Source organism: Rutilus rutilus (genome assembly GCF_951802725.1).
Source record: "Rutilus rutilus genome assembly, chromosome: 13".
NCBI lineage: Eukaryota > Metazoa > Chordata > Actinopteri > Cypriniformes > Leuciscidae > Rutilus > Rutilus rutilus.
The window spans coordinates 3,010,842-3,038,353 of NC_140218.1; the positions used below are offsets into that span (position 1 = coordinate 3,010,842).

Consider the following 27,512-nt stretch of genomic DNA (forward strand, 5'->3'; position numbering starts at 1 on the left):
TGCTTGGAAAATTTTATGTTCACAAATCAAAATATCTAAAGATGAAACCAATGTTCTGTGCATTTCATGGTGAATTTGTTTCTTATACAAAAGCCCTCAAAGTGATAAAAAAGAAAAACTTATTTTTTCCACCATAGAAGAATATGATTTAAAAGAAAAACCTTAGCCCCTTAATTTTATTTATTTATTTTTTGTTGTTGTGTGTATTTGTGGTTCTTTCATGCACCTGTCTTGTATGTTTTTTTTTTTGTAAAGATTTATTAATATTACCATATTGTTTATACATGAATAATTGTTCAATAAAAAAATAAAAACAGACTGTAAAAAAATATGGACGCCCCTTCGCTCTCCTCCATCGGTGAGAAGTGAAGCTTTTTTTTTTTTTTTTTTTCAGAATAAACTTTAATCCAAAAATAAACAAACAACAATACGAAATTTGGCAGCCCCTCACGGACGACTGCTGTATAAACTAAAATAAAATAGCCTATACATGTCCGGGCCTGGTCACCTTTCATCCTTTTTTATTTTTTTATTGAAAATATCAATTTAAGTTTTATAAAATCCGTTTCTTCAGAATAGGATACAGAGAAGATATAGCCAGAGGGAGCAGCTCTTAATACAAACAGGAAATATATATGTAGTCTTAGTAACAAAAATAAGGATGATTTATAAAAGGAAAAGAAACATTCATATAAACAAATTTAAATAGAAAAAAAAAAACGTAAGAAATTATAACATAACATGAGGGGAGAATTCAGTCATTGTTCAGCTATTAACCTCAGCTGGGACGTGTTTTAGGGTATTATATATTTTTGTGCTTTAGGACCTTTCAGAGTTTTTAAGGATTTCATATACAGTTTAAATTCATTTTAAAAACAACAAATTTGGGAGATGATTTCACAATTCTACATTTGTGAATGAAGAGTTTAGCTAGACACACAGTTGTATTAGTACAGAGCTCATCACCCTTGCTTTGCAATATCAATCCAAATGTTATGTCGGCACTGGAGACAGAGTTTGGGAATGAAGACATCTGTTGCTTAACCCATTTATGTATATCACACCAAAATATCTGTATCACATTACATGAGAAAAACACATGGTCCGTAGTTTCGACATCATTTTCACAGAATGCACATGTATTATCATCTGTACCAAAGCGACGTCTCAGTAATTCTTTAGAGGGGTAAATGTTGTTCATTACTTTGAAGTGTTTCTTTCACTTTAGGAGGTATAGGGAGTGTTAGATACATTGTTCTTAATTTAGTGATTGAATATTTATCACATTTTTGTAGGATGTTATTTTTATTTTGCCTTTTAGGGTAAATATAATCAATAAAACAATTTCTAATAAAGTGGTTAGTGCATTTTTTTATCCAGAACAAAGATCCCTTGAATTGATAGTGGGGCCAATTGTGGTTGTATCGGATAATATGCCAAAATGTTTCTTGTTGAAGGACAAATTATTGGGCTAGTGCTTTATGTAATTTAGTAAAGTCTGATTTTAAGGGTCTGAAATTATGTTTGATGGAAAATTTTTCATAATTTAAAAACTGTCCGTCGGTATCCATTAAGTCGGCTATGGACCATATATTTCTCCCACACCAATCCTCAAAGAACAGAGATGTGTTGCTGTGCAAAATATACCTGTTGTTCCAGAGTACAGATGTGTGGCGTGAGAAGTTATGCACGTATAACATTTTCCAGTACAAGAGTATTTATCAGTGAAACTCTGACAATGATATAGGTAATTTGTTAACACTAAAGTCCGCTCTAATAAGAAATTCTAATCCTCCGATTCTCTTGAATAAGGTCTTGGAATACAATACCAAAAGGAGTTGCTGTGTTTGATCCAAGATTTTAACCAGTTTATTTTTAAGGTTCCATTAAGGCAGTCAAAATCAATAACTTTTAGTCCTCCATCCTTTGTGTCTTTAACCATATTGCTTTTCTTCATATAATGTGGTCTGTTTCTCCAAATGAAGTTTAGGTTGATTTGGCTGATAGATGTAATCAGTGTTGTTTGGAGTGGCACTGGAATAGGCTGGGCAAGAACATCTGGATAAATATTCATCTTAGTTAGGTAAACTCGGCCTAGTGTTGATAGGTCCCTCTGTAGCCATATATTTAGTCTTGATTTGCATTCTTTCATTTTATTTTCTACATTCAGAAGCTGGCTTTGTTTTTGGTCCTTAGAGAGGTAAATCCCCAGGTATTTGATTTCTGATTTAATAGGGATATTACAGATGTTTTTCAGTGAAGTGTTGTAAGTTTAAAGTTAGACCTGAGGCTTTTGAGAATTTTTCAATTTTGGCAATAGTTGTTGAAATTTGGTATCTATCTTTTAAGAATATTGTTGTGTCGTCCGCTAGATGGCTGATTATTATTTCTGTGCCAAGTACATTAAGTTTTTTAATATCATTACAGGTTTTAATATAGATTAGCATAGCATTTCTGTGGCTAAGATGAACAGGTATGGTGAGATGGGGCAACCTTGAGGAATACCCACATTAATCTTGAAGCTTGGGGTGGTACCACTAGGTAACAGGACACAGATATTAATATCTCGATATAATCCACCAACACATTCTCTAAATTTGATTCCGAAGCCAAAGTGTTCGAGCGGCGAAAGAATAAATGGATGCTCCACGGAGACGAATGCTTTATAGAAGTCTAGAAAGAGAAGGAAACCATCATCCTCTATTTGGCTTCTATACTCAATGATGTCCATTACCAATCTTATATTATTATGTATTGACCTTCCTCTTAAGAGCCCTGACTGTGTATCTGCAATAAGATCTGAAATCCCTGTTTGAAGACGAGAAGCAAAGATGTAAGTTAGGAGTTTGTAGTCTGAATTTCTGAGTGTAATGGGTCTTCTGTTATCTATAATTCTGGGATCTTTCCCAGGTTTTGGAATTGAGACGATAACTCCATGTCTCATTGTTGGTGGAAGCACACATGTTTCAAATATTTGGGTAAAGACTTGTAGCAGCAGGTCTCTTAAATCTACCCAAATGTCTGTAAAAGTCACCTGTGAGACCGTCGGATCCGGGGGCTTTGTTAAGAGAGAGGCGACCAATTACTGCGTCAAGTTCTGGAATTGTTATTTGATTATCACATGGTTGTTTGAGGCCATCCTCTATTTTTGGAATATGTTTTGCTATATCCTGAAAAAAATGTTGACAGTCCACGCTAGAAAATGTAGAGCTATAGAGCTGGCTATAGAATTCCCAGATTTCTGAAGAGATCAATTTTTCATCTGTGACTTCATTATTATCAACCATCAGGGATCTGATGCTATTTTTTTCCTGTCTTCTTTTTTTAAGACCACAGAAATACGCTGAATTGTTTCCCCTCCTCTATCCACTAGCTCTGGATCTAATAAAGCCCCCTTGGGCCTTACGACTGTGAACTTCATCTAGTTTTGGTTGCAGGTTTAATATCTTCTGTCTATCGTCTTCAGTTGGGTTTGGCCTATTGCAGTATATATTGAACTGATTAATAATGTCTACTTCTTCTTTTTTCACTGTCTTTTTTAATTATTTTACTGAATGAGATGGTAAATTGGTAAATTTATATTTGAGGAATTCCCACTTTTTGGTAGCAGTTGTAAGATCCTCAGAATTGGCATTTTCTTTAATTAATAATAAGATTTTTTGGCAGTAGTCATTATTTTTGAGCAGACTGGAATTGAACTTCCAATATGTGTGTGTGAGTGGACATTGTTGGCATTGGGTTTGATCTGTAGTAAAATAACACTATGATCTGTTAGTGGTGCAGAAGAAATATCAGAGCTAATATTATAAAACAGCAAATGATTTGCAATTAACCAGTGATCAATTCTGGATTTATAATTGTGGCTTGAGCTAAACCAGGAGTATTTAGATATTTCTGGATTTAAGTGTCTCCAAGGATCAACCAAATTTTGTTTTTCGCAAAAGTTCTTGAATATGGTGTTTGGATGACTGGCAGAGTATCTGAAAGGATATTTATAAAAAAAAATCATGAACTAGGTTTAGATCGCCTCCAATGATGATGTTATCAGTTGAGTGTGTTCATTTGAGATTGTCTAAATGTAAACCATGTTCAATAGGTTTCGGTTTTCTCTACTGATGTTATATCCATAAATGTTGACTAAGATGAATTTCAGACCATCTATGTTTATGATAAGAATCGGCCAGTGAGCAAATTCATCTGCCATATGGGACACAATATGACCTTTGAAGTTACTTAGGAGGATGGCGACTCCTGCTGACCTTGAAGTGCCGTGGCTAAAGTAAGCTTCATCTCCTCATTGTTTAGACCAAAATATAACATCATCAACCTTAGAATGCGTTTCCTGCAAAACAATTATATTTGACTTCTTCCCTTTACAAAATAAGAAAATACTTTTTCTCTTTGTCATGTTTCTCAAACCCCTTGCAGAAATTAGAGAAATGTTACTCTTTAAACTGAACATAGAACAAAAACAAATTAATAAACAATCAACAACAATGGATTGCTGAACTTACTTAAAACAACAGTAGAAGTTTCCAATCAGGAATTTGTAATAGTAGCAAAACCCGGAGAATATTCATTCAAACTCACTTGTTTTCGGGATTCAAAAACCCTGGATAGTTGTGTCTATGGTGAGACTCTTTGTCCATTAATGAAAGCATGGGGGGAGCACTGTCTTTAGTCCTGCCTTCCTTGCCTGTTCAACTTTCGGCCACACAGCCCTCCGTGCCTCTCTGTCTTCCTTGAGTGTGTTCATTTGAGATTGTCTAAATGTAAACCAATTTGTTCAAGTAGGTTTCGGTTTTCTCTACTGAGGTTATATCCATAAATGTTGACTAAGATGAATTTCAGACCATCTATGTTTATGATAAGAATCAGCCAGTGACCAAATTCATCTGCCATATGGGACACAATATGACCTTTGAAGCGTCCTGTGAACTGCATGGTTCAGTCGGTGCACCGAATCCAGGATGAAATCCATCTTCTCCCTCCAGTGTGGCACAATCTTTCCGATGATATCAGAGATGATTTGTCGTGTGTTTTCGTCTTTTCCCTCCTGTAAGCCATTTACTCGCAGGTTCTTCTTTTATAACGCTCCAACTCTGCAGCTCTTTCCCCCAGATCTGTGTTCTCCTCTTTGAGCTGTTTCACCTCGACGTGCAGTTTTTGGCACTGTGTTTTACATTCTTTGAGTTCGGCAGAGTTAAACTCTACCGCTTTAGCGATGTTGGCTATGGTCAGCGTGTTCTGCTTTAGCTCCGCTTTGAAGTCCTGCATCATGTTTTGAAGAGTGCCGATAGCAGGATCACAGCGTTAGAGGCGTCTTCAGCATGGGCTCCAGCAGTCACGGCGTCGTCTGGTTTTGACTTCTTCTGTGGTGCTGGTGGTTTGGAAGGAGATGCTAAGGTGTTTTTGGTTCCTCTGGTGTTAGTTTGTTTATGTTTATTTGTTTAGCACATGTTTAGTACAAGTACAAAACTATGCAAGGAGGGAACGAAGCCACTCTAGGCTTGTACAGAGTTCCACTCCTGCTCATATTCACTCATGAGACATGCAGACTAAACACTCAAACAAAAAAACTAAATAAAAAAACAAACAACAATCGAAACAAAGCAAGAGCATAAGCAGAAAAAAACAAACAATACAGAACAACAATTCAATAACAAAAAACAAAAAAGATGCAGAAAGAGCATGCAATACCTAGAAAGAAATACTTAAAGGCGTCAGGCTGGCAATAGTAGTCTCTTCAAATGCTTTTTAAAAGCAGAATAAGAGGACATTGATTGCAAAAGATGGACTTAAATCACTCCAGAGCTTAGGACCTCTAAAAGAAATATTAAATTGATGTCTTGCAGTTCGTGTGTAAGGTAAGAGTAGGTTATTATTGCTGTGTCTAGTTTGAAATGAGTGTACATGTGAAATGGGGATAAATTCTGAAAGGAGTCTGGAAGATCTTGTTTCCTATATATAAACTTATGCATAAATAAACATGTTTGATAAATATTTACCTTATCAATAGGGAGAACTTTGAATTTGTTATAAAGGGGTGCCGAGGGTGCATATCTATTTGAATGAGATATAAATCTAAGATATTTCTTCTGTATGACTGTTAATTTCTTCAGGTAGGTAGAATAGGTAGCTGCCCAAACAATATTGCAATAATTAATGAATGGGAACAAAAAACTATAATATAAGGTTAAAAAAGCTGAGGAGTGAACTAAAGGACAAACCCTCCTCAATATACCCAGCATTTTAGCTGACCTCTTAGATACGAAATTGATATGGTTAGACCATTTAAGACCACTATCTATAATGACTCCCAAAAATTTGGTATGCTGAACCAATTCGATTTGAATGTTATTAATAAAAATTTTAGATAATTCTATAGGGTAATGTTTGTTAGTATTACAAAGAAATCATAAAATTGCATTTTTTTATATTGAGGGTAAGTTTGTTCCATTGAAACCATTCCACAATGGAAGATAGTTCCTCATTGACCGTTTTGATTAAAATATTAAAGTCTTGGTGAGAAGCTACAAGATTTGTATCATCTGCAGATAGTACTGGTAGGAGTTTGGTGCAAGTCGTGGCCATGTCATTAATATAAATTAAAAATAAAAGAGGCCCCAAAATTGATCCTTGAGGGACACCAATCATAATTTGTGACTTCATGGAGGTATAGCCTTCCAGGTATACATATTGCTCTCTATCAGCTAAGTAGCTTCTAAACCATCTCAAGGCAACATCCTCCACTCCGTATCTGCTAAGTTTGGCAATCAGAATATTGTGACTGACCGTATCGAATGCCTTACTCAGGTCCAGGAAGACTCCAAGAGCAAATTTTTTATTGTCAAGAGCTAAAGAAATGTAGTTCACAAGTTGAATCAGGGCATGCTCAGTAGAGTGTCACTTCCGAAAACCATATTGATGTTTGTGTAAAATATTATTGGCATCCAAGTGATTAAATAATCTAGAAAAGACAAGTGTTTCCAAGATTTTCGATATACACGGGAGAATTGATATTGGCCTATAATTACCAAATTCCTTGGAGTCACCGGTCTTGAAAATTGGTATAACCCTAGCAACCTTCAAATCCCGAGGGACAATTCCAGTTTTAAGAGACAGTGAGAGAATATGAATGAGAGGTTTAATGATATAGTCAATTGTCTCTTTGATAAGAACACTTTTAATGCCATCATGACCATGGGCTGCATTTTTAAGTGATAAAATAATATTACGAACCTCTTGAACAGTTGGTGGGTCAAAATTATGGAATGAAGGATCCTGACCTTTGATTAAAGAACAGGGGTGTATATCCGAGCCATTAGTGCTAAATGCTAGTTCAGAACCAACCGATATAAAGAAATCATTAAAGCCATTAGCAATATCAACAGGGTTGGAGAGAACCCCCTTCTTACTGTTCATTACTACAGGGACGGTAAATGGGTATTTAGTACGGTTCAGTAAGTGATTAATGAGGTGCCATGTTGTTTTAATGTTTTTAGAAGCTTGTGCAAATTGATTTGAATAATATGCTTTCTTTGTTTTTCTTTGTGGTTTTTACATTTCTTATAAGTTTCAGTATTAATTGAGGAAGGGTTAAGAATAGACCTCCTATAAAGTTTTTTTTTTTTCCGGGAAAGCTTTTTTAGTTCATCAGATATCCACGGCTTCCCCTTAGAGTATTTATTTCTGGATTTTGTACTCATCAACGGAAATGATAAATCTAAAGCCTTATTAAAAGACTTTAAGAATAAGCTGTATGCACTGTTAACGTCTTGTGACACAAGTACCTCATCCCATATGGTATTGCCAATGGCAGACTTAAAATGATCAATGCTGTTTCTAGAGAATTTACGATATTTATTTGGCCCATTCTTAGGATAGCTAGACATTAGATGGCATGATTGGATAAACTGGAAGACAGGAAAGTGGTCAGAGACATCACACATCAGGAGGCCTGAAGTGACCTCAAAGTTATAAGAATTAAACAAAATATTATCAATGAGAGTATAGCAGATGAGGAGGTGATTCTGGAAGGTTTAGTAATAAGAGGGAAAAAATTAAAAGAATGGAGTGCATTTAAGAAATCAACTGTTTGTGTTAAATCACATTTGAGTAAATTAATATTGTAGTCACCGAGTAAAAAACATAATTTGCTTTCTTTGGTTATTAACTCAAGTGTTGTTTGAAGTGCATCAATAAATGTGTTATGTTCTGAATCTGGTGGTCTATAGATGCATCCGATCAGAATGCTCTTTCCATTGAATTGCTGACAAGATGGAATTTCAATAAATATAGACTCTGTGTTAGTGGTGTCAAATTCTGCACTAAGTTCATCTCTAACACCAGCATCAAAGGAATTCAAAACATATAAAGAGACACCCCCTCCTCTTTTGTTTTTTTCTACAAGAATGAAATGATACATAATTAGGTAGGGGGAATAAAGTAAATACATCATCAGTCAGCCAAGTCTCAGAAAAGGCCAAGACTGAGAAGGAAAAACTTAAGCTAGACAGAAAAGTTCTCAATTCGTCATGATTTTTAGACATACTACGAATATTCCAGTGAAAAGAAGAGAAAAGATTTTTAGAAAAGTTTATGGTTTGATGCAGTGAGTTTACTTGCCCTTCAGAGTAATAGTTACAAGACAGTTTTAATAAGTTCAAAATAAAGGTTGATTTACATCAGGATTAAAGAAATTCTCATAAATGCCACAACTGTCCATGTTCTGCTCAAACGGATTGAAAATAAAAGAGTTATCGTCAGAGATGGGCAAGTCAATAGAAGCCATAGAAATTAAGCTGGCAAGAAAATCGACACAGACTCACGTGATAAAAACTGAGCGTCCCCTGGTTGTGAAGGCCTCCTACTTCAAAAAGGCTAATAACCAAAGTTAACTGAATATTCCATCTGTCCCGGAGGATTAAGTAATCTTCGTCCATAATCAGCGACACAAAAAAATAAAATAAAGTAGTAAGTCCACACATCCACAGCTCATATTGTGACTCAACTCTAATCATCATCTGTACAAGTTCAATTCGTCCATTTCTTTCACCATCACTGCTCTTTCCTCTTCTGGTGTTGCTCCAATCGTTCGGATATAAACTTTACCATTCCGAGACCAGGTCGCTTTGATCTTTTTAGCCTTTTTCAGTTGCCGCGCTGCATAAGCAATATTCCCGTTCTTCCTCGTTAGATGTTCATTCACAAACACTCCCGTGCCTTTTAACTTGAACCCCTGTTGTAACAAGCCGATCTTGTCTTTTCTGTTGACAAAGCGGATTATGATTGCCGGTGGAGAAGGACTATTTTTGTTATTCTTGTTATTCCGAGGGAGTGTATGACAGGCCGAGATCTGATTTCTGTGAATGGGAATATCCTTACTACCGAAGAATTGGATAACCTGGAATTCCAGGGTCTCCGTCTCAGCAGTTGTGTCATCAGCATTGATTCCCGCAGCGACATTGGAGTAGGCACGGTGTCGTGTTTTCAATCCAGAGATAATCAGATCATCCATACGGTAATATTGCTCTACATCATCCAGTCTCTTTTCCAATTCTTTGATCTGATCGTCTTTCTTCTTTAATTTAATTTCATAGCCGCTCACCTGAGCTTGTAGTAGATTCACCTGTTTTGTGAGCTGCAGGATCTCCGTTTGTTGCGTTGCGATTTTGCCGACCTCTAGTTGGATTGAGGCCAGGTTTTTTTTAATATCTTCCATATTGACGATAAACGTAAGCTTTCTCGTTGTTGTAATACTAAACAGGCGCTTCGATCACTTTTGCTTGGTTTCTCTGGAGGATCAAATCCCCAACAGGGAAAATGCTGCAGTCAGCTCAAACATGAGCTGAACATGTACATACACTCGCTTTCCAGGAGGTGTATTCCAGGCATACACACACCTAACACAGCATTTCACACTTCACACTAGTGAACATTGCAAAATAAACACTGTCCCCAAAGGAGATATTACACAATGCCCATGGGCCGAATATTGGAGTATGATGATTGCCAAACAGACCAAAAACAAACATTTAAATGAACAAGCAACCACTAGCAGGACTCCATCAGGTCCAGGTCATCACAGAACGGTGTAGCAGATCCCCCAGACACATACACACACACACACACACACACACACACACACACACACACACACAAAGAAATAAAAAGTAAAACAGAATGATTAAATCCAGGAAAAACAGTGGCTAGTGACAGACGAAGGCAATCCTCCTGTAATAACAAGCATAAGTGGTTTATGATGCGATGTTTGATAGCATCGTGACAATTTAAAACAATATTAAATCTCTGATTGAAAGATTAGGACAAAAAAAAAAGGATTAGATAAACTTACGTTTTTTTCTTTGGACACCTGCCAGTTAAAAGTGTTCAAAACACATAAATAACCCCTTTATTGTAGATTTATCCTGCAATGAACTTGTAAGGCATATTTTGATGTGTGTTTGGCGTCGAGTGTGTTATATTATATCGAGTTATTTTGACATTGTATTACGAGGCACAACCGCAATTAATTTGTGCATTGTCTTGTGTTTTATGCAGAACTGATTTATTCTCTGTGAAGTGAAACCCCTATTTCCACGTTTGTATCTCCATTGTGCAGGTAATGTGTATAAAATATATTGTTATAATGTGTTTTATGGATTAATTGCTTTATTCATGTAGAATTGTGCATGTTCACCACTAGGTGGGGGTGTTTCCCTTTCTATTGAATTTAATTGAATTGTTCTGTTTTTCATTGAGTTGATTTGTGATTAATTCACTGAAAATGTTTTATAATTCTGCAAACTTGTACTCATCATACGATCACAACGCAAAAGAAATAGATTAAAAAGAAAGAGTACTGTTTTAAATAAACCGCAGAGATAACGAGATATGCTGTGGAACTGATTTATTCTCTGTGAAGTGAAACCCCTATTTCCACGTTTGTGTCTCCATTGTGCAGACGGCCCAGGCCACACCGTCACATCGGTGCCGTGAAGTTGTGATGCCGCTGTGTTGTTATGGGTCGCGTCTTCAAGCAAGTTGATGGAAATCACCGTCATCAGTTTAACAGCTCGTCCTTGGGTCACAGCCGTTCGTGTTCAAGAGACACTTTCACTTGATCCTTTTTCAGTTTATGGGACATTTCGCTCTGATCATTGACATTGAGTTTATGTTTATATGTGTGTGTGAACTTGCAGCACATTTGTTTCGTTCATAATGAGTAATAGCAGGAGATATTCGCCTGACCACTTCAGTCCTAGTCCAGTAGGCTGAGCAAAGGCAGAGGGGGTTTAGGTGAACCACTTCCCTTTTCAATGGACAGCCCCAATACTGGGAATAGTGATAGCAGACCTGGCATTACAAGTAGGGTGTGTACTGTGGGAGATTGTGATGCAGCAGACATGCAGTCAAATGTCAATCAAAAGTCTAGAGATTTCAGCACGTCAAAACCTAATGCTGACCATGGTGTGCCTGATATGTTAGGACAAATGAGTTCAATTGTCCATCAAATTGGCCAACAGTTAGCAGACAACATTATGTCCCATCTTAGTCCTTTTAGCTTGGACATTGACATGCCAAATAGACAACTGGCGATTCTAAGGCTATTAACAGCCCATCAGGCATGGTAAATCTGTCACAAAGTCAAGTAATTCAGCACAGAAAAGTCAAGGAGCCACCTTCATTCAGAGGGGATAGTTCTGACACAATTGAAATTGAGGAATGGGAAGATCTGTTGAGGACATTTGTTAAAAAGAGCAACATGAATTCTGACGAACATGTGGAAGAGATTCTTGTGCACCTGCGTGGTAAAGCAAAGGATGTAGTCAAACTCTGGATCAGGAACTGTGATTCTGCCACCACTGTCTGTCCAAACTCTGTCTATAGCCTGTTGCGCAAACATTTCAGTTGTAATCATTACTCGCCTGTCCCGCTTGCTGATTTTTACACTACCTTGCCTGAGGAGGATGAGAATCCGTACGACTACTGGCTGAGACTCAACAAGGCGGCGGATGTTGCTTCAGAATGTCTTCGAGAGCACGGTAAAACACTTGACAAGCCCAGTGTGGAAGTGGTGCACATGTTTATCAGACACTGCCCGAGTAAGGATTTAGCCCTAACCTTCAGGTCCAAACCGACTGACAAGTGGTCAGCACATGAAGTACAGGCTGTGCTTAACGACTATCAGTCAGAGTTGTCTTTCAAAGCCACCAGTACAGGGCATGGTAGTTGAAATGAGAGAGTTTCAGTCAACAAGACTGATTTTAATGCAGCTCCAGTGCCCGTTCCCACAGTGTGCGAGCAGCGACAGAAATGTACAGATTTCTCTGCTCTTGAAAAGGTCATTGACATGCTTGAAAAAGTCCTGCTGACCAACACTAACAGACCTCAGTCTCATCCACAACACCAGCCTTCTAGGAGTCTCCCTAGGGTCGAAGGTTTTGATGCTTTAAGCCTGGCTCACACTACAGGAGTTTTACAATCCTAACCGATTGTGAAATCTGGTTGCAGCACACACTTAAGGAGAATCTCTGCAGATATTCTTCCCTCAGATCTTAAACATGCTCACACTACAATATTTGAGAATAGTGGCGCATCACACACTACAAGATATTCTTAAGATTTAGCACCTCACGTGACGCGATCTCACGGGGAAGCGCATGCAAACAAAATGGATAGTGTGTCGCAGCAACTTGCTGTATTAATACTTATTCTTTGTAGCAATAAACAACTAAAGAAAATCAAACGAAGCGTGGACGAGAAAATGGTTGGGAAGTCGGGATCAGCATGGTGTCAGAACCAGGACCTGAACTCGGGTCTCCGGTGTGAGAGTCAGACTCTCAAACGTTGAGCCACTGGAGGATGGTGAACCCAACAGTAAGACGCACGATGGAGAACTTGATGCAGAAAGTCTTTTAATAAGTGTTCAAGCAATAGTCCACAACTGGAGCAGAAAACAGCAAAAAGTAGTTCTCAAACAAAACAAGTCCAAAAAGGGTATTCCAGAAAAATATACAAAAGATTAAAAAAATCTTAAAGCAAAAACCTCCAGAGGAGAAAGTCCACAAAAAATAAAACTGATAAGGAACAAATCCACAGGCAAAAGGAAATACAATGTCTCAGAGTTAGAGAACACTTACTCAGGCAACTGGCTTCAGAACAAATAAACACCAAGCAGAGACAGAGTCACTTAAATACACACGGCAGAACGAGACACATGTGAACCTAATAACATAATTACAAGCTGAGTAAGCTGGGCGTGAGGGCACCATGAGGACCTCTAGAGGCCAAAACACAACATAAGCAAAATACTGACACATGGATTGTCTGCTCTTCAGCGAGAACTAGAGGTACGATTTTTAACTGTTTTAAAATGTTTACAGTAGTGCGCTAGCAAGGGCTAGATTGTTTACAGTTGTTTGGCAACATGTTAGCACTAGTTTATATGATATTTTTTTCTTTGCCCTGGTCTGTACGCTTACATTTTTTATTAATTTAAGTTCCACAGCAACTTGATGTCCAAAGGAACTGTAAGGATCTGGGGTCTCATTTATAAAGCGTGCGTACGCACAAAACGGGGCTGGAAACGTACGTACGCCAGTTCCCACGCAAAGGTTGTGATCTATAAAAAACAAACTTGACGGGAGAATGTGCGCACCTTTAAGCAAACTTTGAGCCGTGCGTACGCACATTCTGGAGACAAAGGGAATTGGCGACACCGATGGTGAGCTGGAGTTAAGTGTCTTTTTGGTCACTTTTAGACAGACAATCTAAAGAAAATTTAACATATACAGAAAGATATTACAGATATAATTTCACTCACCAAGCCTGTCACTTGAAGCAAATATCCATCCCTTCTTAAATGTCTGCGCCAGCGAGCGCGTTGGGCCATTTAGTGAAACTGACGCAAATAACAGTTTAAATAAATAAAATAATGATTTAAACTAATGGAGTTAAGCACTTAAACATGAAATCATTACTGAGAAGTTACAACATTTTTATATTCAAATTCAGTCAATAGAAATATTTGTTGTTAATGCGGTGTTTTTGAACACTTTTCCTCTGGCATGCTTTGTTTTAATGTTTTAACCACAGAGATAATTGCTTATCATGATAATACCAGATTGTCTGAGAAAATAGTTTCGTGCAAATAATGCCCAAGGCCTATCTGTTTCCATTAAAAGTATTAAAAATACAGTTCGGCCAGTGGAAAAGATTGAGAAAAACTTTCTCTGAAATGTGTTTTACACTATTTGATTTATGTATTCAAAAACAAGGCAAGGATAGGCAACTACTTGATTTTTATTCATGTAATGTGTCTTGTACCTTTAAACGTTATCACGTGGATGAATAATCATATGCAAATGATATGCAGATGAGGATCTGCATAGTAAAACTAGGCGTTGTAAGCTCCATATATGGTTATTTCGGGGAGGAGACGCATGTACGCACAATCTTCCGCTGAGTGGGATTTATAAAGTGAATTCTGCGCAGGTTCTGGCGTACGAACGGTTTTATAAATCCGAATATTATTTTGCGTACGCCATTTTTGGCTTTCGGGCGCACGTACACTTTTAGTAAGGTTCCTACGCACAGTTTTATAAATGAGACCCCGGGAGTGGCAAGAACTGAAGTAACTTGCTGTAACACATTAAGTTTCTGTCGCTCGATAGAATCTGCATCCCCTTTGTGACGTTTCAATCCCGATTTGGGAGTGGGAAAAGAGGTGGTGAGTTCTTCACCCCTTTTTTGGGTAGAGGGATGTGGTGCTGTGGTTAATGAGATAAAAATTAAAGTAAGAGAAATTACATTGTTATTACAGCACAGTAGAGAATCCAAAGATCTTGCATTTAGAAATATATCAGAGCATATAGTAGAATATTTATAAATGATTAAATATCTCCATAACATGTAAAAGAATAATAATATGTAAAGAATAATTAATAAAATAAATAATTTGAATAAAGACATTATCATAAACATTGACCATTTTGGATACACCAGTAATGAAAATGTCACTGCTTGATCTGTTTTGTGCAAATTTATAAAATAGGACACCTGGCATCCTGAATGACAAAACAACTAATCTGTCATCACTTTTTCAGCATTTTATTAGTCTTTACATCTACAATTGTTATTTTACCTGGTGCCTCGGATGTATTTATAATGTCCTCATCGCTGGTGGGGTCATCCATGTCCTGCCCGTCAATCAAGTCTTTGACAGATTGATCAAGCTGAAAAACAATTTTATGCCAGTGCAAGAATTTAAAGGATTAGAACATTTCCTGATAATTAATATCTAATTATGCAAATATCTCCATTACTAAAGCACACAATATGCCTGCCCATAATACTGCTCTGCTTACACTGGTCTCACTGGGGCGTTGGGCAACATGTTTTTTGAGGAACTCCAGATTCCTCAACAGCCAAGCCTGCTTATGAGTGAGCCCTTTCTCCACACTCCCACTCGGTTTAGGTTTGAGAAGCTTGGTGTATTGTGTCCGTAATGTTGTTGCTCTTGTTTTCACCTCCTCCACTGAAAATATACACTGACATACAATATCATTAAATATTAGTAATATTATTCAAACAAACAAACTAACTAACTGTGCAATTCATCTTTTGTTAGACCTGAATGTAGCAGATGATCATTGACCTAGATCTAATGTTTACATTTGCTAGCTAGTGCGCTAGCAACTTTTTACACTCACCCGGTACGTTCAAATCTGAAGCAATCTCTCCCCAGCTCTTCTCTTTGTCGCTCCGGTTGTGGTACTCTTTTGAGGAGACATTAAATAGGCACTCATACTGTTGCCACATCTCCACCATCCGTTCTTCCATCTGCTCACTTGGACGTGGCTGTGTACAAGAGTTAAAAACGATATAAATACTGTTCGTCTTCTCACACAAACCGCTCGTTTCGTCCATCAATGTGTACTTACGATGGGGAATTGTTTAATTTGGAGGATGGGGAATTGTTTAATTTGGACGATGGGGAATTGTTTTAATTTGGACTCTGTGCATGCTCTTTGAGACAGTGACCACAGACCTGCATTATATGACTGACAGACAAGAACGGTTTGACCTAAAAATATCAAAATTGAAACTACTGCGGAAAAAAAGACACCTACATCTTGGATGCCCTTGAGGTAAGCTAAAACATACCAAAATTTAATTTCAAAGTGAACTATCCCTTTAAAGTCCCCCTGTAGTCAATAATTGTATCCCTTAACCCTCTGATTATCTTCATTTGGGCTGACACTCATTATATTTGGGTCTCCAGGGACCCCAGAATATAACATGCAATTTTTAAACAGAATAATAGTTGTTGTTTTTTTAACAAATGTAATTTTACTCTGTTTATTAATGTTTTTATTCTACATTTGTGCAGTATTTATGCTATATTTTAAAGTTATATAAATACATTTTAAAAAGTTTTTTTTTTTTAAATAGGTTTTTATACAAAAACAGCTTTTTATGTAAAATTCACTTTATAAAAGACCCACATTTCTAAATTTCATTTATAGGGATAACATGGATAATTGTACATGGTTGGTTTAGTGTAACATTTTTGCCCATATTTTGGAAAATGTAGTTTTAAAAGTAAAAAATGATAATTTTAGTCACTAAACAAAATTTAGAAATTTGGGTCTTTTATAAAGTGAATTTTACATAAAAAGCTGTTTTTAAAAAAAGAAAAAAACTTTTTTTTTTAAAATATATCATAAATCCTCCAAAACTGCATAAATGTGGACAAAACCATTAATAAACAGAGCAAATTTACACTTGTTAATAAAAAAATTATTATTCTGTTACAAAGTTACATGTTATTGTCTGGGTCACTGGAGACCCCAAAGACAATGAGTGTGACTATTTTTTTCACGCTAACATAAAATAAAAATGTGTAGATCTATAAAGGGTTGAGAGTCGTACAAAGTTTCATGCCATTTGGACAAAGAGAACATTTTTTAGCAAAAGTCATTTGCGGGTTAAAAGGACCCAGAAGAAAACCAGACGGTTAAAGGGATGGTTCGGAGTCAAATTAACCTAGGGTCCTTTGCACCATGACCTCGAGCCAAACACCCCCAGAAGCCTTTTTCCCCTCGGTCGAACATTATTACAGTTAGAGCTTATTTAGAGATATCAGCCGGATGGTTTAGTGCAGGCGCTAATGGATCCAATGATGAATCTCGTAAATTACCCCACTAATAATGCCCAGAATGGCACCAAACTTCTACAGTAAAACAAATAGGTTCTGTACTCATAAAACGAGGCATTGGAAAGTTTGTAAGTACATCAGGAGTTTATTTAAATAACACTTGCCTGACGGCTCATGCTAGCGCTAACCCGGACACCGACGTCACTTCAGTGAGTTGAGGAAAGCCCGTAAAAGTCCTGCAGAAAGCGATCATGAGGATGGAGTGTAACGACGCCCAGCTCCAGGAATGCACTCATATTTTGTTGGTAGTACCAGTTTATAACAATTATTAGTTAACACTAAGTTGTTAACACTTCGGAAAAAAATAATAAATTGTCGTTAGTTTTGTTCACATTGTCATGTTAATTATAATCGAATGCATTTTGTTTTATTGACCACAATATCATCATTGATATTTGTTTGAGAGGGGCACTTCTGATTCATTCTGAAAAAGGGGCTCGAGCACCAAAATCTTTTGTAGGAGACTTTGAGCTTTGTAAGTTTGTAGATCTTATACATGCAAAAACATCTACATAACACACTAAAGAAAAAGAAAACATGAAAACACATCATATGACCCCTTCAATACATTAATACACATGTAATGCAACCATTATTAAAACATTATGTATAAACTTGAGCTTCCATTGTTTTCCAAAAGTGAGCTTGAACTGTTTCTTCTTCTTCTCATAATTATGAAAAATGAATATTTCATCAGTCTTTGTCTCCCTCTGCTGGTACAACACAAACACAGAGATATTCAGGCTCTTTATTTACTCTGTGACAAAACTCAGAGCTTTTTGAGTTACTGTGCGTTTATACACATAAAATGATTAATCTATGAATGAGAAACTGTAATTTGCTGTGAAATAAAAGGTGTTTCACTGCCGCCTCATCAGGTCTGTCAGAGGATCGCTGAGATCTACATGAAGTCTTCATTTCTAACAGTGAAGTCACTGTATCTTCAGTCTCTGTTGATTCTGTTGACTGAGTCTCTGTAGTGGATCCTTATTCACCATCAGATGATCAGCAGAAGATCACACTGTCATCTAATAACTAAAATAAAACACACACACAGTCACATATGCAGTATGAGATATTACATCTGTCACATCTTTTCATAAGAAAACTAACTAGATAATCTATATTAATTCATTCTCAAGCATGATCATATCGCTTCTATCTGATGCTCAAAGTCACTTTACAAAATCAAAAGCACATGAAAGGTCACTTTCACACACCGGACAGCTGATCCAGAACCAGCAGAAATGACCATTACACTCACTACACATTTAATATCAGTTCATAACAACCCAGATCTCAGATTATCACACACATAAGGCGTCTTTACACACAAACCAAATCTGAAGCGGCATAAAATCACAAAATGTGCATTTACACAGAATGTTTATTGCTTCTCTGACGCCGAGAACATAAATGCATTTACACAGGAATTAGTTATTAAAATCACGGGAAATAATACTTTGAACATTACTATTTTAAAACTACAGTTTTAACAAAGTGTTATAAAATGAATTTAAAAGTAATTAAATATTAAAGAAATAAAACTCAAGATAAATAAAAACACAGAATTTCAGATTTCCTCTGTGTGATATCCGAATCCAGGCCGTATCCAGATCCGATGAAGGACCTGCGCCTGGACACGACGACAACGCAGTACTGAAGTGTCAACCAGTCTCTCCGTTTCTGAAGTGAGGTGGACTCCAGCTGTATCCAGATCAGATGGTGGATCTGCACGTGGACCCAACCATGACGCCATGACGCATCCCTGAAGTGCCGGCCTCATCGACACGACCAATCTGACTTCTGACCCGTAATGCTGCCTGGATCATAATCATACACTGTTCGCTCGTTGGCCAGAGGAGAACTGGCCCCCGACTGAGTCTGGGTTCTCCCAAGGTTTTTTTCTCCATTCTGTCACCTGATGGAGTTTTGGTTCCTTGCCACTATTGCCTTGGCTTTGGCTTGCTTAGTTGGGGACATTTAATATTCAACGATATTATTGATCTGCCTTATTAGGGTAGACAATGATGCAATTTTCTTCTAGAAACAAACTATGTTGTATTATTTTCATTTTTTCAATGTGAAGCTGCTTTGATACAATCTGTATTGTAAAAAGCGCTATATAAATAAAGGTGACTTGACTTGACTTGATATAGCGATCTCACGCTCTGATGTTCGTCATAATTCTGTGGTACTGAGAGCTATTTTATATTTCTTAATAAAACTATTCCAGATGGAACAAATGCTACAAATATATTATGAATTATTACACCGGGTCGATCACCGCAGGATTTATTCATGTTTTTCAAAGAGCCAGAAAGAACAATTCTGCTGTTGTGTGTGTGTGTGTGTGTGTGTGTGTGTGTGTGTGTGTGTGTGTGTGTGTGTGTAATATCGTCCTCAAGAAGAGGATTTCTGGAATATAATATCACACAGTGACGGCGAATAAGCATTAGCGTATCTGAGAGAAATGTAGAAGCGCGTTGATCTGCCAGTCTCTTCAGAGGAAGATTACAAACGGCGAAAGCCAATTGATTACACACGTCGACTCTGTTATTCTGGTGGTTTCTTCACGATGTGAGTACAGGACACTTTTACTTTATTGTCTCTTGTTGGCTGACATTTTTTAATTTGGCTAAAACAATATGGATTATGGCCGATATGTTTAGTCTTCCGCTTCTTGATTCTCGCGCCGCGCGTTTGGTTGTCATGACAATGACGTAGTTTAGAGCGACACAAGATCGCGTTCATTTACACTGAACAAAACAATATCAGAGTCATCTTTGACACTCGGGGCTGAGGCGGGTCAGACCCGGCATATTTTAAGTCTGCTTTCATGCGGCATTGTGTCTTTCCACAGAACTTTGAGCAGACACAGAGCCGCTTTAGAGCAGCCTTAACTCGCTGTGTAGAGATGCCTATAGAGACAGTTAAAGGGGAAAAGCTGAAAATAACATTAATATTATTTTCACAATCAGTCACAACAGTATGAGCAGAATTACACTCATATTAAACACAGTTTAAAGTTCAGAGACCTACAGAAACTGAAGCTGAATTTAAGACTCATTATCTGATGATCTCAGACAAAATATTCACACACACACACACACACACACACACACACACACACACACACACACACACACAAGGTGTTATTGAACCTGGTATAATTTACTTGTTTTTTATATAATTTATTATTTCTAGTGAGTAAATCAGCCATTTGAACTTTAAATAAAAATATGATGATGAAAATCGTTAAACTATTCTTACCTCAGTGTCTCCAGTTTATAATGTGGATCATCCCTCAGATCCTTTAACAGCTTCACTCCTGAGTCTCCTAGATTATTCCCAGACAGATCCAGAACTCTCAGGTGTGAGGGGTTTGATCTCAGAGCTGAAGCCAGAGCAGCACAACCTTCATCTGTCACACCACACACACTCAACCTGTAGAGAACAATGACACACATTAAGCCTATATCCAGAGATAAACATGACACTTAAAAAATAACATAATCCTGTCAATATGAAATATATACAAATACTCATTAGTTCACATTGTGAAAATTCATCAGTTAGGATTAGGGGATTGATTATAGAGTTTGTAGAGTATAAAAATCATTATTTCTATGGAAAGTCCCCATAAAACATGTAAACCCAACGTGTGTGTGTGTGTGTGTGTGTGTGTGTGTGTGTGTGTGCTTAATGTATTTGTAAACATTTTAAGGAACGTGTGTGTGTGCGTGTGTGTGTGCTTAATGTATTTGTAAACATTTTAAGGAACGTGTGTGTGCGTGTGTGTGTGTGTGTGCTTAATGTATCTGAAACATTTTAAGGAACGTGTGTGTGTGTGCGTGTGTGTGTGTGTGCTTAATGTATTTGTAAACATTTTAAGGAACGTGTGTGTGTGCGTGTGTGTGCTTAATGTATTTGTAAACATTTTAAGGAACGTGTGTGCGTGTGTGTGTGTGTGTGTGTGCTTAATGTGTTTGTAAACATTTTAAGGAACGTGTGTGTGTGTGTGCGTGTGTGTGTGCTTAATGTATTTGTAAACATTTTAAGGAACGTGTGTGTGTGTGTGTGTGTTAGCAGGGGAGGATTGGGACGATTCTAAGGGTCCAGCAGAACTCCATAATTTCCTGGATGATTTTGATATTTACTTTGTAAAATAATCTTATAGGAAGAACGCTATAAAGAACGGGTATTCATTATAGTGTGTGTGTGTGTGTGTGTGTGTGTGTGTCATCTGTCAGCGGCCCATGCCGGCTCTCACTACATATCAGGGAGAAACTGGAGGATTTTACAGCGGACAGTGAAAGTCCTACCAGATCATTCAACACAATCTGTATTTTCCCTTTAAAGGAGAACTCCGGTCAATTTTAACATTGAGCTCATTTTTTTGTACATTTGGAGTGCTGTCAATACAGAGAACAACGACAAAAATCGGTGTTGCCTACACCGCGTTATTCTATTTTTAAAATTTGCACCCTATTGACTTCAATGGGGCAAGTAGTAAGCCTGCTTTTTAGCCTCTTAACATCCTTTAAGTGTCATTACAAGTGCACAGAAAATGTGAGTGATTCCTTCCGAGTGAACACGGGTGGATCTGACTGCAGTAGATGTTAGAGATATTAATAAAAATGAAGTTAATTCAGCCAGCGCTCATACCTTTGTTTACATCCTGTTTTCGGTGGAAGGCCATAGTAATCGATTGTCGAGTTCACGCGCATAGGTTTAGTACCTATGATCATGCGCGTGAACTCGACAATCGACTACTATGGCCTTCCACCGAAAACAGGACGTAAACAAAGGTATGAGCGCTGGCTGAATTAACTTCATTTTTATTAATATCTCTAACATCTACTGCAGTCAGATCCACTCGTGTTCACTCGGAAGGAATCACTCACATTTTCTGTGCACTTGTAATGACACTTAAAGGATGTTAAGAGGCTAAAAAGCAGGCTTACTACTTGCCCCATTGAAGTCAATAGGGTGCAAATTTTAAAAATAGAATAACTCGGTGTAGGCAACACCGATTTTTGTCGTTGTTCTCTGTATTGACAGCACTCCAAATGTACAAAAAAATGAGCTCAATGTTAAAATTGCCCGGAGTTCTCCTTTAACAGTACAAATGTTTATATACATTCACTATAAATGCATATATATATATGATAATAATTTTCTTATACAAATGTCATAAAAACCGGTTGCGTAGATCACACATCTACGTCCCTTCAGGACACTGACAATAAAGATGGATGGATGATGGATGTCCCAAACACTTCAACATAAATCAAACATATACAATCAGTGTTTCCCCTATAAATTTTTCCAGCAGCGGTGCTGTTACGTGCCGGAGGTTGTTACCAAGCCGCTCACGGGGGGTCATAGACTGGGCGCGCCTGAAAACCTTTTGATCTGTCCATGCTGAAAACGTGCGCGCCGCGTCGCTTCTATTATGAGCGCGCTTGCCACGCGCCCACATTTGAGATATGTGCATGTGAACGGCTCCTTTTATGGCAACGTGTGAACGTGTGAAAGTGAATGTCGTGATATTATTGATCATGTGAAGTTTTTGCGGCGGCGCTGCGCCGCTGCTTAATACATTGTAGGGGAAACACTGACAATACAGTAGCCTAGTTTGAACCAGTGTACATTATTTACATTTACGCTTTTATCCAAAGCGACTTACATTGCATTCCAAGACACACATTTACATTCCTATCAGTTCTTGCTTTCCCTGGGAATCGAACTCATGACCTTGGCGTTGCAAGCGCATCACTCTACTGTTTGAGCTACAGGAAAGATTCCTTAACTTTTAAAATTAATTTTACACTCCTATGGCCAACTTTCTTTATCAAAAAATGGTTTATTAAAACCATTTGTATTTAGAGACGTTAAACACTGAATGGGGTCAAATTGACCGCAAAGGTAATAGGAGGGCTAAAATAAAATACCTAAATAATGCAAACAACTCATTGGATAACATTGGGCTGCATATAAAGAAACAAAATGCATTTTTCTTTTGCTGGATGTCTAGTGTCTATTTGCATATCAGTAAAGATTTGTTTAATACAATGCAGATTGAATTTGTCATTTCTACAACTTTTATAGCACTTCAATTGTAAAAATTGTGAGCCTGACATATTACATTTATTATCATCAGCACTCCATGTTCAAAGATTTACTAGCTGTCAGTTCATCTCTTATACGCTGCTGCCATCTAGTGGCTGTTAGTTGTAACTCTAAAAGTATGGGGAACTTCTTAATTAATGTCTGTTTAGTAATTCATATTTTATCCTTCATTTGCTCTCCAGAAGCCATATTTGAGCACACACACACACACACACACACACACACACACACACACACACACACACACACACACTGAATCCTCACAGAATCACAATTGAATTCATATCTTGCTACTCAGTCAGAATCTTATTAACCTGGAGTCCCAGTCTCTGTCACAATAACCATATATGTAATGTTTTAGGCCTATTGGCAGACATCCGTTTAAAATGTAGGCAATGGCATATAAAGAAGCTTTTCTCCATATCCACTTCAGTTTCTCAGCTTGCACTTTAATTATTGATTAGGCTACTTCTGTACTGGTTTGCGCTTGGCAAAGATGTTCAGATATCTCTATGCCTAGTAGACCGCTCATTAAAAGGGTCCTGTACAGGGCTGTACAGTGCGACATATATCTACACAAAGATTGGTCTGTGCGATGAATAAATATACCACTGTAGCACGCGTGCGATACAGTTTTGTAAACTCCGTTACTTGTTTGTTTTCAGACATGATAACAGTCGTTTTATACTTCAGGAGGAGGTCTGGGTATCTGTTGCTTTCGGTGACGTGCCCTCCATTAAATCTGCATATAGCGCGGGAACTGAAGATCGGATTTAAATCCGTTTTGCAAAAACACATTTATGTGACCAGGTGTAGATGGAGTCGTTTTGATAAATAGAGCAAACGCTTTACAAATATGAATTCTCTTACATCATATGAACAGACGTAAAAATAATTTGATGAATTTGATCATGTTGTTTTAATAGCTTTGCTTGTAATTAATGAAATAGTAGTTATTTCCCTGCATTTAATTCCATTTTGATTATACTTTATGAATTCACAGTAGCCGCGTTTCCATTACCCTTCAAATTGTGCAAATTGAAATTGCTAATTGAAAATACGCCCAATGGAAACACGTCAATTTCGCAAAAACTCCCATTTATGGAAAAAAAGTTTTTACACTCACATGAGGAGGTTTTTCAGGCCATTCAAAAAAGAAATATTTAGCCAAACTGCAATGGAAACATTTACAGTCACCTGGCGTAGACGACGCAGTGTGTTTGGACAGAATACGAGACAGAGTTCTTTATTAAATTCATATAAGGCAAAAGAATTACAGGAATAATGGATTCTAAACCTCAAATAAATGCCACAATCAAGACCTTGAAGCAGAACTGAGGGAGAAACACCCAGAAACTCCTCATATGTGCCGCTCACAAGTATAATAAGGGTCGTTCCTCACCATTAATGCTTGGAAACACACACACATCTCCTTCCATTAATAATAATGGCCAGTGCAGTGGCTGGGATATACATAATCCTACCAACGTCCGTTAACATGATTTTTGAAATGATTTTACTGATCGCGAGAGGAAACAATGAAGTTTTAGTCGCATAACATCAGTTAATGGAAACGCCGTCAACACCAAAAAATGGTTTCGCATTTTGTCAACAGCTTTTTGTCGACATTTAGAAAAGAAAAAAAAAAGTTTTGTGCAAATCTGTAATGGAAACGCCCCTAGTGACAGTTTCATGTGAGAGTTACGTATGATCTTACCTCAGTGTCTCCAGTTTACAGTGAGGATTCACCAGTCCAGCAGAGAACAGCTTCACTCCTGAGTCTCCTAGATTATTCTCAGACAGACTCAGATATCTCAGGTGTGAGGGGTTTGATCTCAAAGCTGAAGCCAGAGCAGCACAACCTTCATCTGTCACACCACACCTCATCAACCTGTAGAGAACAATGACACACATTAAGCCTATATCCAGAGATAAACATGACACTTAAAAAATAACATAATGCTGTCAATATGAAATATATACAAATACTCATTAGTTCACATTGTGAAAATTCATCAGTTAGGATTAGGGGATTGATTATAGAGTTTGTAGAGTATAAAAATCATTATTTCTATGGAAAATCCCCATAAAACATGTAAACCCTACGTGTGTGTGTGTGTGTGTGTGAGTGAGTGAGTGAGTGAGTGAGTGAGTGAGTGAGTGAGTGAGTGAGTGAGTGAGTGTGTGTGTGTGTGTGTGTGTGTGTGTGTGTGCGTGTGTGTGCGTGAGTTTGTGTGTATGTGTGTGTGAGTGAGCTTAATGTATTTGTAAACATTTTAAGGAACGTGTGTGTGTTTATGTGTGTGTGTGTGTGTGTGTGTGCGTGTGTGCGTGCGTGTGTGTGCGTGTGTGTGCGTGTGTGTTAGCAGGGGAGGATTGGGACGATTCTAAGGGTCCAGCAGAACTCTATAATTTCCTGGATGATTTTGGTATTTACTTTGTAAAATAATCTTATAGGAAGAACGCTATAAAGAATGGGTATTCATTATAGTGTGTGTGTGTGTGTGTGTGTGTGTGTGTGTGTGTGTGTGTGTGTTTGTTCGCAGGTTATTCAGAAACGACGCAGGGCAGAAACGGAAAATCACCAAGTGACAATAAAACTAGTCCAGTGATGTATATATTTAGGCTTTCTGAAGACTTGGAGCCGATTTCTGTGAGGAATCGATCAACATTTACGATGTCGTTCTAGTCATAGATATACATTTGTAATGATGTCCGATTCGTGAATGAATCATTTGAGTCGGTTCATTGCAGTGAATAGGAGAAACCCGTTAATAAACCAGTCTAGATGATTCATTCATGAACAGAACTGATTTAGTTTACCGAGTTCAAATCACTGATTCAATGATCCTGTCAATGTTTTAGTGAACACTGTCTCAGGAAAGACTGAATGGTCTGGTCATGCTGTCTATTAAACACGATTGAGCACGACGGCTTGATTTCAAAGATCTGATCAGAGAATGGTGTTGTACTGTATGCAGTGTGTAATTATAAATGTATAATTTTAGGTCATTTAATAAACTTTCAAATTTAGTCCTTTATTTTCTTAAATAATAATCGCTATGCTTGTAGATAATGATTGTTGTTATATGTGACAATCTTTACGAGATGACATGAACGCAGCATATGAGTGTTGAGTGTCGTAATATCCATTTCAAGTGGACGTGTGGAAGAGCCGTGAGACTGAAAGCACTGAAAGCCCTCGCGCTGCTCATATGCTGAGAGAGAGATAAGACAGTAGAGCTGCACGATTCATCTTTAAAATACTGTGATCTCCATTCAAACACAGTTAGACAGGTGGAAGAGATAATGCGCAGAGGAAGACGCAAGTTTGATAGAGTTTTGAACAGTCATTTTTGCGCATCATGCACACACACACATCATGGAAAACTAAGGAAGACATGCATATGATGCAGCTTTTAAGTTAAAGGCCATCGATCTGGCTGTAGAAGAAGGAAATAGAGCTGCTGCACGTAAGCTTGGCATCAATGAATCGATGGTGAGACGGTGGAGACGGCAGCGTGAAGAACTGAGTCCATGCAGAAAGACGACAAAAGCCTTCAGGGGTCATAAAAGCAGATGGCCCGAACTTGAAAACGTTCTTGAAGACTGGGTGAACACACAAAGAGCAGACAGCCGCGGTGTTTCCACCGTACAGATCCGACTGAAAGCCAAAACGATTGCCACCGAAAAGTAGATTGAAGATTTTAGAGGTGGGCCATCGTGGTGTCTCAGATTTATGAGACGAAAAGGCCTGTCCATCAGGGACGACTCTGTGTCAGCAACTCCCTCCCGACTATGAGGAAAAAGTTAGAAACTTTCGCAAATTCACTCAAAGAAAGATAGCCAAGAATCGGCCCAGACGACATCATAAATATGGATGAAGTACCTTTGACGTTTGACCTGCCTCTCACTAGGACCGTTAACAAGAAAGGTGAATCGTCGGTCACGCTGAACTGGTCATGAGAGAAGGCATTTCACTTGTGTTCTGAGCTGTACGGCGTCCGGACAAAAGCTTCCAGCAATGGTGATTTTTAAGAGGATGACTATGCCAAAAGAAAACCTCCCGAAAGAAATCGTTGTGAAAGTAAAGAAGAAAGGGTGGATGATGGAAAGCCTAATGAAGGAATGGCTGACGGAGTGCTATGGCAAG

At 37.8% G+C, this 27,512-nt stretch overlaps 1 protein-coding gene and 1 long non-coding RNA gene across 2 annotated transcripts in view; both read right to left on the reverse strand.

Annotated features, from left to right (window-relative positions):
• Positions 1-12,907: 12,907 nt before the first annotated feature.
• On the reverse strand, positions 12,908-15,730 carry LOC311302600. Its single transcript, XR_014629617.1, has 3 exons — positions 15,372-15,730; positions 15,149-15,239; positions 12,908-14,774 (listed from the first exon to the last, which is right to left on the reverse strand). It is a non-coding gene; the product is annotated as an uncharacterized lncRNA (long non-coding RNA).
• Positions 15,731-16,767: 1,037 nt separating this feature from the next.
• The window catches only part of LOC311302525 (NLR family CARD domain-containing protein 3-like), a 150,222-nt gene continuing 139,477 nt past the window's right edge, over positions 16,768-27,512 (reverse strand). Inside the window, exons 14-16 of the mRNA XM_084428476.1 lie at positions 25,077-25,250; positions 20,498-20,671; positions 16,768-18,259 (exon numbers count right to left, since the gene is read on the reverse strand). Of these exons, the coding sequence (XP_084284602.1) occupies positions 18,253-18,259; positions 20,498-20,671; positions 25,077-25,250 (355 nt within the window). The 3' untranslated portion in view covers positions 16,768-18,252. The remainder of the gene's footprint in view (positions 18,260-20,497; positions 20,672-25,076; positions 25,251-27,512) is intronic.